We start from the raw sequence: 18,640 nt of genomic DNA on the forward strand, positions 1-18,640 counted from the left end.
TTTCAAAATTAAAAGTTGTTGGAAAAAGATCAAGATCCCATAAAGCAATTTGAAAGCATAATCAATATAAAATATATTTATTATTATTATTTTTATTTATTTATTATTATTATTATTTTATTTTTTTTGCAATGTGAAATTAAGTTTTTGCTATTGTTTTAGGATTTTGGACTAGCAATAAATGTCTAAACTACTTGCACTAGAAACATGTGTGCACATGACATTACCTTAAGATTAAAATAACATAATGAGAAAATACCATTGCAACATCAAGCAGCATAATTAGCTTTTTTCTTACAGCTAAAAATCAATGGAAGTAAATGAGACCTGAAGTCTCGACACAGTTAAGCCAAAATGGCAATGTCCACTCTCACCTAAAAAATAAGGTTTATTAAAAGAGGTCAAATTGTTTTCTACCTTTCTAGATTTAATTGGTTGGCTTTTTTTTCTTCCCCCGTTCAGGTATAAAACTTGTTGAGCTCTTCTCACACCTTAAGATTACATTTCAATATGGTGTGTAATTTTCAAAGACAGATTCTGAGAAGGTTTTTGATGAGGAAATATTTTCGAGGAATTCTACTTGGTTTCTCTTGCTGACAAAAATGAACTGCAGTCAAGCATGAACACAACTGATCCGTCATGGAAGAATGGATATATTTACATAACATCTTTTCGTTGATCAGTACATTTGAAGTCATGCACTAAGATAGCTTATCATGTATTAAATTTGTATGACTGGATTGATTGTGTGTGTATTTAAAGAAGGTGAAAATAAAGGTAAAAAAATAGCAAATAGTGAAGTATGATTTCCTATGTTATACTAACTATATTCTATTAGTAAATATGCAATTATTAATAAATAAAATATTCAATTCAAGTTGAAGTATAATTTTTTTATATTAAAGGGTTTATTGTAAAAACACTGATATTGTAATTTATAATAAACAATAAAGTGCATCCTGAAAGTATTAATAGCACTTCACCTTTTCCACATTTTTTTTATGTTGCCGCCTTATTCTAAAATGGATTAAATTCATTTGTTTCCTCAAAATTCTACACACAATAGACCATAATGACAACGTGAAAAAAAGACTTTTTTAGATTGTTGCAAATTTATTAAAAAATAAATAAAAAATCTAAGAAAATCACATGTACATAAGTATTCACAGCCTTTGCTCAACACTTTGTTGATGCACCTTTGGCAGCAATTACAGCCTCAAGTCTTTTTCAATATGATGCCACAAGCTTGGCACACCTGTCTTTGGGAATTTTTGCTCATTCCTCTTTCCAGCACCTCTCAAGCTTAGGTTGGATGAGAAGCAATGGCGTATGGCCATTTTCAGATCTCTCTAGAGATGTTCAATAGGATTTAGGTCTGGGCTCTGGCTAGGCCACTCAAGGACATTCACAGAGCTGTTGTGAAGCCACTCCATTGATATTTTGATGGCCAATGTCCTGCTGGAAGATGAACCGTCGCACCAGTCTGAGGTCAAGAGCACTCTAAAGCAGGTTTTCGTGCAGGATGTCTCTGTACATTGCTGCATTTATCTTTCCCTCTATCCTGACTAGTGCTCCAGTTCCTGCTGCTGAAAAACATCCCCACAGCATTATGCTGCCACCACCATGCTTCACTGTCGGGAAGGTATTAGCCTGCGATGAGCGGTGCCTGGTTTTCTCCAAATGTAACACCTGGCATTCACTCCAAAGAGTTCAATTTTAGTCTCATCAGATGAGAGAATATTGTTTCAGATGCCTTTTGGCAAAATCCAAGCAGGCTGCTACCCTTTATTAAGGAGTTGCTTCTGTCTGACCATTCTACAATAAAGGCCTGATTGGTTGACTGCTGCACAGATGGTTGTCCTTCTGTAAGATTCTCCTCTCTCCACAGAAGAATGCTGGAGCTCAGACATTGTTATTGGTCTATTGATCACCTCCCTAACTAAGGCCCTTCTCCCCGATCACTCACCTTAGATGGCCAGCCAGCTCTAGGAAGAGCCCTTGTGGTTCCAAAAGTCTTCCAGTTATGGATGATTGAGGTCACTGTGCTCATTGGAACTTTTTCTTTGTCCTCATGCTTGGTTTGTGCTTTGACATGTACTGTCAACCCTGGGACCTTATATAGACAGGTGTATGCCTTTTCAAATCATGTCCAATCAACTGAATTTACCTCAGGTGAACTCCAATTAAGCTGCTGAAACATTTTAAGAATGATCAGTGGAAACAGAATCTATCTGAGCTCAGTTTAGAGCTTACTTATGTACATGTGATTTTTAGGTTTTTTATTTTAAATAAATTTGCAACGATTCATTTTTTTTTCACATTGTCATTATGGGGTATTGTGGGTAGAATTTTGAGGAAATACATTAATTTAATCCATTTTGGAATAAGGCTGCAACATAAAAAAGTGGAAAAAGTGAAGCGCTATGAACACTTTCTGGATGCACTGTAGATACATAATACAAAAATAATTATTTAAAAATATGAAACATTTTAAAGTTAAAGTATTGTCAAAGATGTTTTATTAATTGAATAAAAAAATGTATTATAAAATCAAACACAAATTAACATTTTACCCAAAACAATGAGGGGAAAAATGGGCAGAAATTACTCTGAAATGATAAATTTGTGCAATTTAATTTTCTTATAGGAAGTTTAGAAACAGGATTGAATGATTAGTGAATAACAAAGCATTTTAAATGCATTCGGAAAAATAAAATCTAAAATAGATATTTATTTTTCTTTCTGTCATGTTATAATAAGAGTGCAAAGCATAATACTTCTTGTGTCACCATTTTAAAGACTGGTTATCTTTCCTTGTAGGTTAATAGATTATATAAACTGTCACCAAAATATCTGTTCTACAAATAATTCTAAAATACGATAAGGATACACATATGTTATGTCCTTTCATATCAGGTTGGAATAATATGATTTGTGCCTCTAATGCTTTGAAAATTATATTAAACCCTTCTTCATGCAACAAGTCAGCTATTGTACTTTATATAAAAAGCATTGCATGACAGTTATTTTATGAAGAAAGTATCAGGATTACACTTTAATCATCGCTATCTATCATAATGAATAATTGATGTTTAACCCAAACCAATATTATGGTTGTGCTCAGGGGAAGAGCCGACCATTATGTTGGCACATTAAAGCGATTTTGGCTTTGAAATACTACATCAAACCAAATCTGCACCAGCCGCACAATAAATGCAAAATAAAATCAGAAGCCCATTCTCATCAAACACCTACTACAAAGGGAGCGAGTGGCAGCCAGGAGAGCTGCTGCTAGGAAACCAAGATGACTTAAGTGACATGAAATCGTTCGGTGAGGAGGTGAAAGCAAGATCACCATCTACTCCATATAACACACGCTAGACTGACTCGATACAGCTGCACTGCATCTGTCACAGCATACACGCATTGCCAAATACTGGATTATATTTACAGATGTGAAACAAATTAATAGATATCTTAAAAACAAACAGTTTCTTTGGATTTGAGGTATGGGTTTGAGGGAAAATGTTAACCCTTATGTGCTGTTGGGAATGTTTTCATCCACTCTGGGCTGATTTTGAGTATTAATTTGGCCATAACTTTTTCTGAGTTAAATGATTTTAGGTGACAAATCTTATTTTGACAGATACTTTGAGAAAATGTTTTAAATGCTTAAAAAAACTCAACAATACACTCTGGGCAAATGTACTACCCTTTTGTAATTTTCAGGATGAAAACATTCACTAAATTAAACTACTGTAAAAAGACATCAGATTAATTTTTTTTTTTAATTTATAAATCTGTTAATCAACCTTAGTCCTGATCAAAACTTCCAAATTGCTTAGTAAATTACAGGATTTTAACTCTTTAATTGTCAAATTCATAAATGATGTCACTGATTTGGTGAAAAAACACATAAAATAATATACAGTTAAAGTCAGAATTATTAGCCCCCCTGAATTATTAGCGTCCCTGTTTATTTTTGTCCGCAATTTCTGTCTAACGGAGAGAAGATTTTTCAACACATTTCTAAACATAATAGTTTTATTAACTCATCTCTAATAACTGATTTATTTTATCTTTTGACACTTCAATACAGCTTAAAGTGACATTTAAAGACTTAACTAGGTTAAGGCAGGTTAGAGTAATTAGGCAAGTTATTTCATAAGGATGTTTTGTTCTGTAGACTATCGAAAAAAATATATATTACTTAAAGAGGCTAATGTTCTTCACCTTAAAATGTTTATAAAAAATTAAAAACTGCTTTATTCTAGCCGAAATAAAACAAATAAGATTTTCTCCATAAGAAAAAAATATTATCAGACATACTGTGAAAATTTCCTTGCTCTGTTAAACATCATTTGGGAAATATTTAAAAAAGAAAAAAAATCTAAGGGGGGCTAATAATTCTGACTTCAACTGTAAAAAGTAATGGACTGTATTTAAAAAATATATATTTTATCAAAGTCTTGGACATGTGAAACAGCAATGCCTTTGATGCATTGTTTTTGATTAATTTTCATGTTTTTTCTCCCTAATTTACTTTTGGATGTTGTTTTTGCCCCATTAACTGCCATTATAACCCCATTTGTTTGATTACAAAACCATGACACTATATAACCATGCAGTTTTGATTGCTAGTGGTTTTGGTCAAATTAGTCATTTTTACTGTTGATCATCAGTCGGCACCATTAAACCCTTAGATAAGGCGGTGCAAAAAAAGCTTGTTTAATTAATAATTAATTAAATATAACAGCAAGTGTGTGTATGTGTATGAGAGTGACCTTTACACACTTACCTTGATGTGTCTGAGAAAATCTAAATATGCATCTCAGCTTTCAGAGCTACATGGAGTAAATAAAAACAAAGACTGTGTGTGTTTTATGCACCATCAGTTGTGGTTAAAATGGAAGTCAATGGTGCAAAAACAGCCACCAACAGTAAATTAGGGAGAAAAAATTAAAATCTAACAACGCATCAAAATCAATGTTGTTACAAACCATTCACATGTCCAAGACTGTGATAAAAGGTGAAAAAAAACTGTTCATTTACTTTTCATATTGAAAATACGTCATTTTATCTGCTTTTTTCATAAAGCCATTGACGTCATTTATGAATTTAGCCATTAAAGATTCAAGGCAATTAAAATCCTGTAATTTTTTGAACAATTTAGTAGTTTTGATCAGGACTGAGGTTGATTAACAGATTTATGCCAAAAATTTGTAAAACATATTTATCTGATGCATTTTCACAGCAGTTTAATTTAGTAAATGTTTTCATCCTGAACATAACAAAAGGGTAGTAAAATTGAACAGTGCACAAGGGTTAATGTTGTATTTTACATTACAAAAGCCTGATGACATTTCTTTAAAATTCCAACAAGAAATTTAGCGATTTTCAATGACAGTTGGTCAGAATAAATGTTTTTGTTTTTGAGATTAAATATTTCTTCATCAAATATTGATTTATTAGTTCTTGTGAAGTAAAAAAAAATACCATTGTCTAAAAAAGAAAAAAACATGCTTGAAAACAAGCAACTTTTTAATTTTATTCTGTAAAAATGCCTTAAATTACATTCAATTTTAAATGTGGAAATGTCAGCAGAATATAGAAAAAAACATTATGTCTTACTCATAGCTTTAAATCATACATCTCTTTATTGTTTCTCCATAGTTCCATTTTCAATTTTCATTTTCAGTAAACTATTCTATAAAATGTTAAAACAAAACAAAAAAAATGCCTGTTGGCATGCTCTGCCTTATTTAAAACCCATTTCATTGCTATCCATTAATACTGGCACCCTAGAAAAAACAAGCAAACTTTTTAACTTTTGCTGAGTATAGGTAAAAAATATGTGTGTTTGTTTTTAGATAGAGTAAATTTTTTTTTTCTTTAAACTCAAACAATATGTTATGATTCATTGTAGGTAATGTGGGATTGTATTTTTGGACACTTTCTTACCCCCAAGACCCAACTTAAAGGAACAGTTCACCCAAAAATCACAATTCTGCCATTATTTACTCACGTTTCACTTGTCACAAAAACTCTTTCTTCTGTTGAACACAAATGAAGATGTTTATTTTAAATGTTGGAACCAATTATGGGTGGCACGGTGGTGTAGTGGGTAGCACTGTCGCCTCAAAGCAAGAAGGTCACTGATTCAAGTCTCGGCTGGGTCAGTTGGCACTTCTGTGTGAAGTTTGTATGTTTTCCCTGTGTTTGCGTGGGTTTCCTTCGGGTGCTCTGATTTTCCCCACAGTCCAAAGACAAACGGAATTGGGTAAGCTAAATTGTCTTAAGTGGGCATCCACTACGTAAAACATATGCTGGATAAGTTGGTGGTTCATTGCTCTGTGGCGACCCCTTATTAATTAAGGGACTAAGCCGAAGGAAAATGAATGAATGAATGAAACCAATGACTTCCATAGTATTTGCTTTTCATACTATGAATGTCAATGATTTTCAAAATTCTTCAAAATATCTTATTTTGAATTCAACAGAAGTAATGATCTCATAAAGGTTTGGAATCACAGGAGGGTGAGTAAACTATGACAGAATTCTCATTTTTGGTGAACTATCCCTTTCATTTTGCAGTTCTCCGGCTATTGAACTTTTCTTTTGTCATTCTAACCATCATACTAACAGTGATAAATATAGAAAAAAATGTCTTTTTCTAGGGCTGATTCATGTCAACTAGTAATTTCTTAATTATTCCACAGCCTTCCTTGCTCAAATTTAACAAGGGTGATGATTTAAGTTGAGGGTGCTGTATTGGTTTCGTGTAAAGAAGAAGAACCCAAACGTCTTTATCTCTCTCACACAAATACACACATCAACAAACCAGCACTGATGTTTCAGTGTCTAACAAGCCAGAAGCACGATAAGCATCAGTTTGAGTCGGTGATGTTTGAGAGACAGCGCACCCTCGCCCTCGGTGGATGTTACTCATGTAGCAGACACTGGAATGACATCATCAGGGTAGAGAGGATGCTGGGTGAAGGCTTTGCTTGATAAAGGGAGGATCGTGCATGGCTGCCGTTGTATAGTCACAACGGCACAGAAGAATACAAATGAGAATGATTTATTTTCCTGTTCAATTATAGAACTTTCTAATTTGTTTCATATATAATTAAAATAATTACCAGACAGTTCCTGAGACAGGCAAACAGGCAGTTTCCATGCCCCTAAAACCTCAAGTACTTTAATCAATAGATATTGGAACTATAAAAAAAAAATTCCTTTCATATGTAATCACCTCAAGTAATTGACTCTTTGAATCACAGTCAAGTGTAAAATCCCTACATGTAAAAAAATGTGGTTCTAGATGGTGCTGTAAACCACTAAGCATGGCCTAGATCGGTTGGTAGAAGACCATGGACTGTTGGCTAAATGTCTGATATTTATGGCACACACAAATGGGAAATCTTTTTGAAGTCATCTGATTGGTTGAATTCTACAGGATTTTTGGAAATGTGGGAAGTTAGGGCCTTCTAAGGGCCCACACACTATTGGGACTCCCAAAACTACTATTAGAGGTCCCAACAACCCCCTCTTCACTTTTGTCAGCTAGTTGCGACCTTGCGGTCATACCATGCTAGCAAGTTCTCTGTAAAGTAACGTTGTTTTCAACCATAAACTAACCATTTTCCTGCATTTTGCCTTCTAACTTACACAACAGTGATATTTTGGGGGCCTGAAAACATTAATATTTTGACAACAATACCATTACAGTCTGAGTAAATTGTAAAAATGCAACTGTGATTGTCCAAATTTGTAAGCAAGAAAATGTTTTCTACTCATTTAAAACAGTTACTAAGACAGCGACACTTTAGTTTAGGTCACAATTCGTGCAATTAAGTACTGGCTTATTACCTGCCTATTATTAAGATATTAACTGTTAATTAGTAGTAATAAAGTGTGATCTTATTCTAGATCTCTAATACTATCCAGAACCTAAACCCAAATTAAACCCTAAACGACAGCAAACGAGTAGTTGATTAAGCTGGTAGTGTTAGTTAATGGTTTGTTAATATCATGTATTGTGACCTTAACTAAAGTGTTGCCACAAAGACTGTGTATTCGATTATACTCATTTGCCAGCAGACTAAAATAAGTCATTTAGACACACTGTACTACACTAATGTACACCTAAAAAAGTGCAAGATAGCAGAGGACATGGTTGCTCATGCGCTCTGTCACTTACTAAATAGATTCTGGGCAAACATATTTGACTGGTACTCCAAAGCTTATAGCAGACATTTTCTATCAGATGCCAAACTTGCCATCTTTGGCTTCTTAGAAAATACAACTTCTTTCCCGCAAAAAATGCAAGAGTCTTTAATGCAAGGCATGGTTGTGGCTAAAAGACTAGTGCTTAACAATTGGAAATCACTGTTACCCCCCTCATTCCAGAAGTGGATCTCCGACATGATATCAATTAGGCCCAATCCCAATTCTATTTTTGTACCTCTACCCCTTCCTCTTTCCCTTGGCCCTTGAAGAGTGTGAGGGGGAAGGACTTCAGAATTTACCCCTAAGAAATAGGACAGCACTATAACACCTGCACATGTCATCATGTCATCACAATCTCTTGCTTTGTATGAGATCAGACGATCGCGACTGCTGTAGTTATTCCAGTTGAGTTATTTTTTGGTATTTATCTTCAGGAAATCACTGAAAGCATATATTATGTTATCATAACGAGTGGCCATATTCATCTATGTATGAACACAAACACAACATTAACATTATAGCAGACACTGTAAAAAGGTCATTCCCTGCCACGAGACTTTTCTGACAGGGTATTTGAGTGTCATCGAGTGTCAGAATGTTGTGGGATTGTTATACAGGAGTTATGATTATGAATTATAGATAGCAAAATTTACTTCTTTTTTTAACCAGACAGAAAAACACAAATGTCGTTATCAGTGTATTAAAACATGTGGGTATTTGTTGTAAAAATTTGTAATAATGACAAAAAAAATAATAATTTGTGCTTCTCCTGACTTCCAGGTGCAGCTATACTGCCGTTGTAGCATGTGAGTTCTAGGAAATTTTCTTACACCATGGTTTCAAGTGTAGTCTTGAAAAAAATCTCAGTTTGAAGGGGTATCTAGCCCTTCCCCCTAGCCCTACACCTTCAAGCTAAAGAAAATTGGTTAGGGGAAGGGCTAAGGGGTAGAATTGGGATTGGACCATATATAGATGGAAAGACAACGATTTTTGTAGACTAGCTCCATAACAAAATCTTTGGCTACTTGGGGTCAATTTCTTGATTTATTTGACAAATCTATATTAAAGAACAATCCAGTGACCCCTCTGAGGTTTAAGCTATATACCCTCTTCAGTTTTGATTGTATGTTTTGTGCATTTTTTGTGCATACTGTGCTCTTAATCAGATTAGATTGTAAATAGATTGTTAGGTTTGGGTTAGGGTTAAGTTGACATGTACTTGCAAAGTTTCTTATAGTCAGTCTGTTGAAGGAGCTGTAGGGCAGACAGTCTACTAATACTCAAATGGACTATCAAAATAAAGTGTTAACCAGATTTGCAATATCTGCACATGCAGCTGGTACAACTGAACTCATCTGGAATGGACAAATAAGATGGTCTCAACAACAGCACTCCAGTCAAAACAATGGTATTACCACAGTAATTGTGTCAGAGCATTGAACTTATATGTGGCTGCACTTGATGTAGATGGCTGCAACCTTCCAGCTATTTGATTTCTGACTTCAGAGCATTTAAAACTAATTATATGACCATGAACTTGTGTTTCATTTTGCAGTTGATTTTGTGTTTAAAAATGAACATTTTATTACCAACAGAAGACCTTCAAAATGTCAAAATGGAACCAAAAAAGGTGTCTTTGTCATGCATGTATTTATGTCGATCATGAACAGAAATGCTCACTCTGTGTTATGAGTGTCAATCGCATGGAAAAGCTCCTTTAATTCATCTCCTGACAGAACGCCGTCTGAGAAATAAGCCTTGAACTCATCGAAGGACAGCTTCCCATCATCTTTTGGGAGGAAAATGTGGTTAACAGGTTTGCTTTGAAAAAAATATTTCTCATTTAATAGAAATGTCCATCATCTAGTTTAGATTATGCATATTAGATTTCAGGTGTTAGGTGAAAACACACACACACACACACACACACACAGATGGCATAAGATAATGTTTACGACAGAGCTCAGGGCTTGTGTTAGTCGATGCAGACGCCCAGAGGTTTTTAAACAAACAGTGGCAGGTGAGTCATGCCAGGCTTTACTTAAAATAGAATAAATACTGCTGCATGTGGTGTGCTTTATAGGACATGAAATAAAATGCAATGAAAAGCTTTAGAACTAACACAATATGAGCAGAAGATCTGCACTGAACACTGTTAGCATATATTAAATACATGCATATATTAGAGCATTTCATTTTCATTTACATTTGTGTTTCAATATGCAAGATTTTAAAGCACTTATGAATCATGGTTTTGGCCTATTGATTGCCATTTGTATAACCACAGCTATACAACAAATTCCATGGATAACAACATGGAGCACACTCTACTCATTCTATGTTAAAAACTGACAAACCCAATGTTGGGTTAAAATAAGCCAACAGTTTTAAGAGTGTAGTTTTCTACAGTTAACCATGGTAAGAGCTAGCAAATACATTAAAATCACATATTCAGCTGAACTGTTGGGTTTGAACATATTTGACCAACGCTATGTCAGGCAGGGCAATTTGTAACTTTTTGATTTAGTGGCTAAGATTTTTATCTCATTTGTGCAATTTAGTACAATTTGCTTGTCCCCCAATGAGAGTTGGGTTTAGGGGTGGGGTTGGGTGCCATGCAACCTTTTTAAAATCATACATTTTCATACGACTGAACTCTGAATCAGCTACTAACTTGACAAAACATTAAATATCTACATTTCCTTGTGAGATCAGACTGATTTGACCCATCACTGATTTTTTTAGGGCAACAAAACCACATAGACTACTGTGAAAAAGTGTCACAGTGGTTTAAACAATCGCAGTCACCAGACACACAGCACATGTGCCACTGAACCGGACTACATGTTCCATCATGCACTTTACACACACCAGTTCTAATTCACAACTGATTATAATCACACAACTGAATCTCATGAGGACTGATTACTAGGACTACACCTCACTTTCTTACTTTTACATGGACATCAATAATCAAATTATTTGCCTTAATCTGAATAAGTCAATAATATGATTAAGGTGTTTACATGAGTTGCTTTTTTAAAGTTCCTTTCATGATCCCGTTTAAATGTTCATTCATTTATTCATTGTCTTTTTGCCTTAGTCCCTTTATTAATCAAGGTAGTGGTGGGCAAAGTGAGGCTTCATGAAACACTGCAACGGTTGAAGCAAAATTGTTGAAGCTTCGAAACGTTTTGAAACCCGTCTCTAATTTTTATGTATTGCTCTGAAACAGCTTCAGAAAAGAAACTGAGAAATTATATCTCGCATTAAAGTTTTAAGTGATTTAGTGAAGCGGTGAGAGTTTTAGACTAGTATGAAGAGATAATGGGCTCAAATCTCTGAAATAATGGGTTTCGAAACACTTGCCCATCGGGATCTTGACACTGTCTCGAAACTTCAGTCGCACGTCAACCATCCCTAAATCAGTGTTCACCACAGCGGAGTGAACCGCCAAATTATCCAGCACATTGCCACATTGCATAACCGTGCTGTCCACTTTTGTCAGGAGTTTTAAGTAATTTCAAATGTTTCATTTTTAATTTGTCGACTTTACGTACTGTAATGTAATGTATTTTTTATTTAGTGCCATGTCAGCAACCAAGGCTATCTTCATGGCAGGAATCTTTCAACAATAAATATACAATTTAAAAATTAACAAACAAAATAAAACATAAATTAAATAAGATTTTTTGTGTTAATACATGATAAAAATTCTAAAATCTTTTCTGGTTCCACTTTGTCAAAAATGTCCTTAAAAGAGTTCATTTCATAAAAAGTCCTTCTGGAATCAGTAAAAGCAGGACAGTCCAGTAAAATATGTTTTACAGTAAGATGAGTTTTGCAGCACAAACACTGAGTAGGGTTTTCACCTTGGAGCAAAAATCCATGTGTAATTCTCGTATGCCCAATACGACATCTGGTAAAAACTACTTGATCAAATCGATTCTTAAAATGTCTTAAAATTCTGTGTGAAACTTCAGGTTGGATTTCATGTAGTTTATTGTTTTCTAATGCATCCCATTCCTTTTGCCACTTGTTTAAAATGTAAGCGTTGATAAAAGGTTTCATCTCTGACGGAGGAATTTGGCATTTGTTCACTACTTGCTTCAAAGCATCTTTAGCAGCTGCATCAGCTCGCTCATTTCCTAAAAGTCAGACATGTCCAGGAACCCAGCAAAAAATGATGTGATAAAACTGATTTTGTAGTTGGTGAACTTTAGTTAAAATATTGTCAATCAAAGGATGATCATTGGTTGAAGATTCCATAACTTGGAGGCATGATTTAGAGTCTGTAAAAATGATGGATTTCTTTTGTTGGGCATTTTCTATATACTCCAATGCTAAAAGTAAAGCGCGGGCTTCAGCTGTGAATATGGAGCATTCTTTAGGCAGACTGATTCCATGACTTTGTTCCCCTGTCACCATTGCTGCTGCTACATTACTTTCCATCTTTGAACCATCTGTGAAGATTGGTATGTGCTGAGAATTCGACTTTACGTACAGATCGGCAGTTTCACTTTCATTCATCTCATCATTTCATTTATGCCCCCCGACAAGCGAGATATAAGATGCGAGTATGAACTGCTGGAAGAGTGTTGCTTTAATGGAGTTTGATACCACATTTCGCGATGCAGGTGTCTGTGGTCCTTCACTGACTCGGTAGGTGCAGAGAATAGTGTCAAACAGCCGTAAGTGTATAGACTATCCTATTGCAAAATGCGGTGAAAACTCTACATGACGGTAATAGTTTGATTGCAGTGTTTACATGTCTGTACAGCACTTTAATACTGCGACTAATACTGCGACGGTATACTCCACGTCTTAATCCGATTTATGTTTAGTTTGATTATAGCCTTAATCAGATTAAATTAATCAAAAATCACTGTATACATGGTAAACTCTTAATCACAGTAATTTCCTAATCACGTTAAAATCGGATTATTGGGGTCCATGTAAGGTACTCACTGTTAGTGTGCAGCGGTTTCCCAGTTCTAGTTTTTGGCAGTTACCTGTGTTTTGATTTTGGATTGTATTGGTATTTTTCTGCCTGCCGCAATCATTGCCTGTCTTTATGGATTAATCTACTGGATTACCCATGTTGTACTGTTTGCTCCTGTTGACCCTTGCCTGTCTGACCATCCCTATGCTTCAATAAAAGCTGCATTTGGAACTTTATGTTTTGACCTTTATGTATACACTCGTAACAAATTAAAAGTGGCTCAGTTGTACAAATTCATACAATTTCCACCAAACCCATCCCTGGCAAAACCAGTTAATTTGTGGTTAGCATAGTTTAATAAACTTTTGGGGTTTTATCTGTAGTAAAACTATGGTTAATTAAAATAGAATTAAAGAAAATGTAAATAAAACTCCACAAAAACACCAGCACATGAACTGTTAAGTATATTTAGGAACATCCTTTAAATATATATATATATATATATACACAGTTTCACTTTACTATAATCTTCTATGTTAAGCTGCTTTGACACAATCTACATTGTAAAAGTGGTGTAGAAATGAACATGAATTGAATTGGAAAATTGAATTGGACTATTCTAAAACAAAAAAACTGAACTTATAATAATAATATATTTTCTATATATTTTTCATAATATATAGAAAAAAACAATATGTAAATGAAGGCTATTTTTAAAAATAGGTGGTTTACACAAATGAATTTGAAGCACAGTGACATTTGTTTGGTATTGCTCTACTAAAATATTGACTATCATTAGGAAACGTATGGCAAGTCTAGAGTTTCCATGACAACTGAGTACCAGCAAAGCCGGAGAATGGACACCCATTCAAACATATGGAGGTGTCGTAACATGCACTAATCCATACCAAAATATTTATTATGCAGGTGAACAACAGGTGAACTTTAAAAGCCAGAAAGGCAACGCTTACCATTTTTGTCAGCTCTTCTCAATATCTAAAAGAAAACAGGACATTATCAGTTCACAGCCTCTGGGCATAGAATAAAAAATCATGCTCAGCTGATCATGTAAAGGGACTCGTGCACTGTAAATTATTTAGGTTGAGTCCTAAAAGGAGCAGAGATGAAAGAAAACGTGATGATATGTTGACTTTGAAAACCCAAGCACGCCACAGCGGTCTGTTAAATAAAGTCCCATTTCACAGCAAGAACATTCACACTTTAAATATGGTCCGCTGCTGGGCATGCCAAGTCTAGGCTGAATTTAGCTTCCTCCTTAGAGGAGTGAAAAACTATGCCACTGATCTGTCAAGGACTGGTGCTTCCTCATTCCAGTATGATAATTAACAATACACACCTCTGATCCCAGCGGAAGCTCTTTAGACACCTTACTACAATTTAATTAGCAACTAAAACCGCAGTTACAACCAGCCTTTAAGCTAGCATGGCTTTGTACTTGAAGAGGATCTGAATCCATTATATAGCAGAAAAGAGAATAAATAATGTTGTGTTTAATTGACAATATGCATAATGACTAATTACATTATATTAATTGATACTATGCATAATGACTGCAAATAACAGCAATGCAATATGAGTCATGGTGCATTACATAAGCCTTTGCCTAATGCTATGAAGAATGTAAGTCTCAAATCACCTGAATACTTCAAGATCAAAACCTAAAACTACATTACAGCCAGGGAATTTTGTACACATTTCTTTATATTGTATGAGTGAGACTTTAAACATTTGCACATTCATATATACATCACTCACTCGCTTTCCTTCAGCTTAGTGCCTGATTTATCTGGGGGCACCACAGCGGAATGAACCACCAATTAATCTGGCATGTGTTTTATGCAGCGGATGCCCTTCCCAATCATATATACATAATCAAACTAAATATACAAAATTATGTTGATGTGCATATGACCAGATTTTAGTGTCTAATGTTTAAAAAAACACATTCTGTGAAAATTAAATGTTAAAAAATAGATGAATAATGTTCCAACGTCCTTTCGCAAAGTACAAAAGTCGGATTTATGCAATATGTATATTGAAATATATAAAAGAGTAAATGACTATACTAAATATTGTGGCATTTGAAATTATTAAAAATGTATTATTAAGAAATATTGTGACTTTTAATGATACTGGCAAAAATAATGGCATAAAAATTATATTTAATTAATATTTTGCTGAACTGCAAAATTGCAGAATCCTTAAATTATGTATTTAAATATTTATATTTTTTTAAATGTTATTTTCCTAATGTGACTGAAGTGATTGTTTGTCACACTAAACGACATTTTAGTTGATGTCTTCTGCCATATAATAGTACAAAAAGGTACAAGTTAAAACATAAATAAATAAAACTTAAAAAAAGCATAAATAAAAAATGCTGTCTTTGACTTATTATATACATATAATTTTATTTTATTTGAACCTAGTAGGCAAATATGAACAATGCATCAATGCAATTTAAAAAAATAAAGCAAATTTAATAATGAATGTTAAGCATATTAGAACAGCAAATTACAGAATAACAAATGGATATAAATAGGAATATATTAAAGCCACGAAGATGTCAGACGATAAACTACATCACTGTGAATCAATCAACAGGTTCTATCAGGTCTCCATTTTCCCTTTATCGTTCCACACAATAATTCAGCATAAAAATCATTCAAAAACAAAGTAGTTACTTAAAAATACTCACGTCCAAAAATATTGACATTCCTTTCTTTAACTCGATGGGAGTGCTGGCTTCATCCGAGAGTGACTGTACCTCTTCAGAGCAATCCATGGTCAATCCTAGTGATAAATAACTCTTTAACTTTGTGTTCTGACAGAAAAGCACTTAATGCGTGTGGACAGAAGGAGCGCGCGTTCTGCTGTGTGTTGCTCTAATGCGCGTGAAAGGAATCTCCCGCTGTACTCCAGTGATGAGCCACAGGTCTCTGATGCTGAGCTGCGCACCAATGACATTCGCTTTGTGCTCCGCTATCAGAGCTTGTCATTATTCCCTATACCTGCGGCGATTTCTGTTATGTCTCTCACCATGCAGATATTTTTGTCTCTTCGTGTCTGTCATTATGTAATAATGGAAAACCTTCCCAAACAGCAGCCTAATACGTTTTGGTCAGGTCATTATAAATAAACTATAACAGGTGAAAGTATAATAATTATTCACCACAACAGTAATAATGATAATTATAATAATTTATTAGTGTTTATCAACCTCATGTGAGTATGTATGGGTGTTTCCCAGTACTAGGTTGCAGCTGGAAGGGCATCTGCTGTGTAAATGCTGGATTAGTTGGTGGTTCATTCTGCTGTGGTGACCCCTGATAAATAAATTGACCAAAAGAAAATGAATGAATATCGACCTTATGTCGCTCCAAATTAGATTTTCCTTCTTTTTTTAAGAATACAAAATGAAAAATTCTAGTTGCTCTTGCATGAAATGAAAAATAAACTGTTTGCACACAACAATTTGAGTATGATACATGCTAATGTATATTCATTTACTTTAACTGTCATTTTAAAGTGATAATTCTGAAATTTAACATTTATATCATTTACTCCTTCAATTGTTCCAAACCTGTTTAACTTTCTTTCTTAGTTCGAACTCAAAATAAGCTCTTTTGAAGAAAGCTGGAAACTGTAACCATTAACTTCCAATGTATTTGCTTTTCTATGGATGTAAATGGTTGCCGATATCCAGCTTTCTTCAGAGTATCTACTTTTGTGTTCCACAGAATAAAAAACTCACGTTAAACCCATTTAGTGTTAGAAAATAGTGATTACGTTTTTTTAGGATGTTATCCTCAGTTTAGATCTGTTTACGCAGTATTTCATACGGAGAAAAGTACATTTAGTTATTTTAAAAATTATTCCTGTCATATTTTTTAATGATCTGTTTATTTAATGATAGCACGCCTCGAAGCACAAACGTCTCTCCATGAATGAAATGTAAAGTAACAGCGGCATCTTGTGGTAAAATATAGCACTAACAGAAACATTATGATTAGCTGATTCTTTCAACTGTATCTGGGTGCAGGATTGGAGACTGCATATCTCAGTGATGCAATGTCAGATACAATGCACTCAAAGGAGCTAATGACGTAGGCCTAACTGTGAGGGGTAAGATTGGGGGTGGTTATAGGTAAGCGCATTGAGTAAAAATTACACATGATTAATGAGAGATCTGTCAAAGGAAAAATATTATTAGCTAAAACTGAAGGTTTGTCACGTTAAGTATGTACTTCTCTTGCATTAGAGGTTCCACAATCAGTCATTAAAGAGGTGGATATATTTTTGTTCAATTTCATATGTAGAAAAAGACCACATTATCTAAAAAAGACAATTTTGTGCTATTGAGTTGAAGATGGTGGTCTCAGTGTTCTTCAGCACTTCTAATTGTATATTTAAAAACAAATGGATTAAGAATTACCTGAATTATAAAGGCAAAATATGGAGCATCATCCCTGAATTATTTTTTGACCAGGTAGGGGGTTTAGAATTGTTTTTAAGGTGTAATTTTGAAATTAACAAAGTGCTGACAAAACTAAACAGATATGCTTACTATGCATGCTTATTTATAAGCATATTTTTTCTCCACATAAATCAGTGATATGAAACAACAAATGTATAGCCTTTAAAAATAAATCCTAATTTTATAGAAATTGGTACAATAATGATATTATATTGGTGAGACAGTTATTCAAAAGTAATGTACAGCTTTTTAATTATTGTGAATTTCTCAATTATTACAAGATCCCCATAACGGCTAAATAATTTGCAATAATATTTGATGCAATTCCTAGGGGAATTGTTCAGCTCTTATCCGTTAATTTATCCTCTGAATTAAATCTTTTACATGTGAAAATTATAGTCTATAAATTTGATAATTGTTACATTCGAAAGTTATTCAGAACCACATTGTTGTCTAAATGCAAATCTTTTTAGAATTCCTTATTTGAGCAGATTGAGTGGAAAAAAGTTTGGAACTTACGTAGTAAATACTGTAGTAAGTTTAAAAAAAAAATTGTTTAGAGACATGGAATCGGCGTGTAAAAGACCTGTTTTTTTAATGCACATATACCCAAATGTTTTGGTTTGATGTTTAATATCTTACATTTAAATTTACAAAATAAAAATTCAGTTTTCTTGTAAAGATATGTTTTTGATATACAATAATATTAGCAAAACTTTGGAGCAAAATATGTCTATTAATTTAATCATAACATTATTTGTTTAAAATTGATCTTAAACATTACATCAAAATACCTAAAGACATTAAAAATAAAAAAAGCGATAAGGATCTATGCAATTTTGCAATCCTTTTCTTATGCAATTTTTTGTAGTTTATAAATCCCCTGTAATTTTATAGTTATTTTTTTTATTATTATTTTTCTTTACTGATTTGTTCCTTTGATGTGAAAAAAATTGTAAGCATTGTAT

General features: G+C 33.9%; 2 protein-coding genes across 3 annotated transcripts in view; one reads left to right on the forward strand and one right to left on the reverse strand.

Moving 5' to 3' along the window:
* The window catches only part of necab1 (N-terminal EF-hand calcium binding protein 1), a 79,165-nt gene extending 63,056 nt beyond the window's left edge, over positions 1–16,109 (reverse strand). The window contains exons 1-3 of one of the 2 annotated variants that reach the window (XM_087294397.1): positions 15,894–16,109; positions 14,146–14,170; positions 9,913–10,021 (exon numbers count right to left, since the gene is read on the reverse strand). In XM_087294397.1, the coding sequence (XP_087150523.1) occupies positions 9,913–10,021; positions 14,146–14,170; positions 15,894–15,980 (221 nt within the window). In that variant the 5' untranslated portion in view covers positions 15,981–16,109. 2 annotated transcript variants of the gene reach the window in all.
* Positions 1–18,640, forward strand: part of pip4p2 (phosphatidylinositol-4,5-bisphosphate 4-phosphatase 2) — a 236,446-nt gene that overhangs the window by 97,246 nt on the left and 120,560 nt on the right. The gene's annotated exons all lie outside the window — the stretch shown is intronic.

Source organism: Danio rerio, chromosome 19 (genome assembly GCF_052040795.2).
Source record: "Danio rerio strain M-AB ecotype USA chromosome 19, GRCz13ab, whole genome shotgun sequence".
In the NCBI taxonomy this organism is placed as follows: Eukaryota; Metazoa; Chordata; class Actinopteri; order Cypriniformes; family Danionidae; genus Danio; species Danio rerio.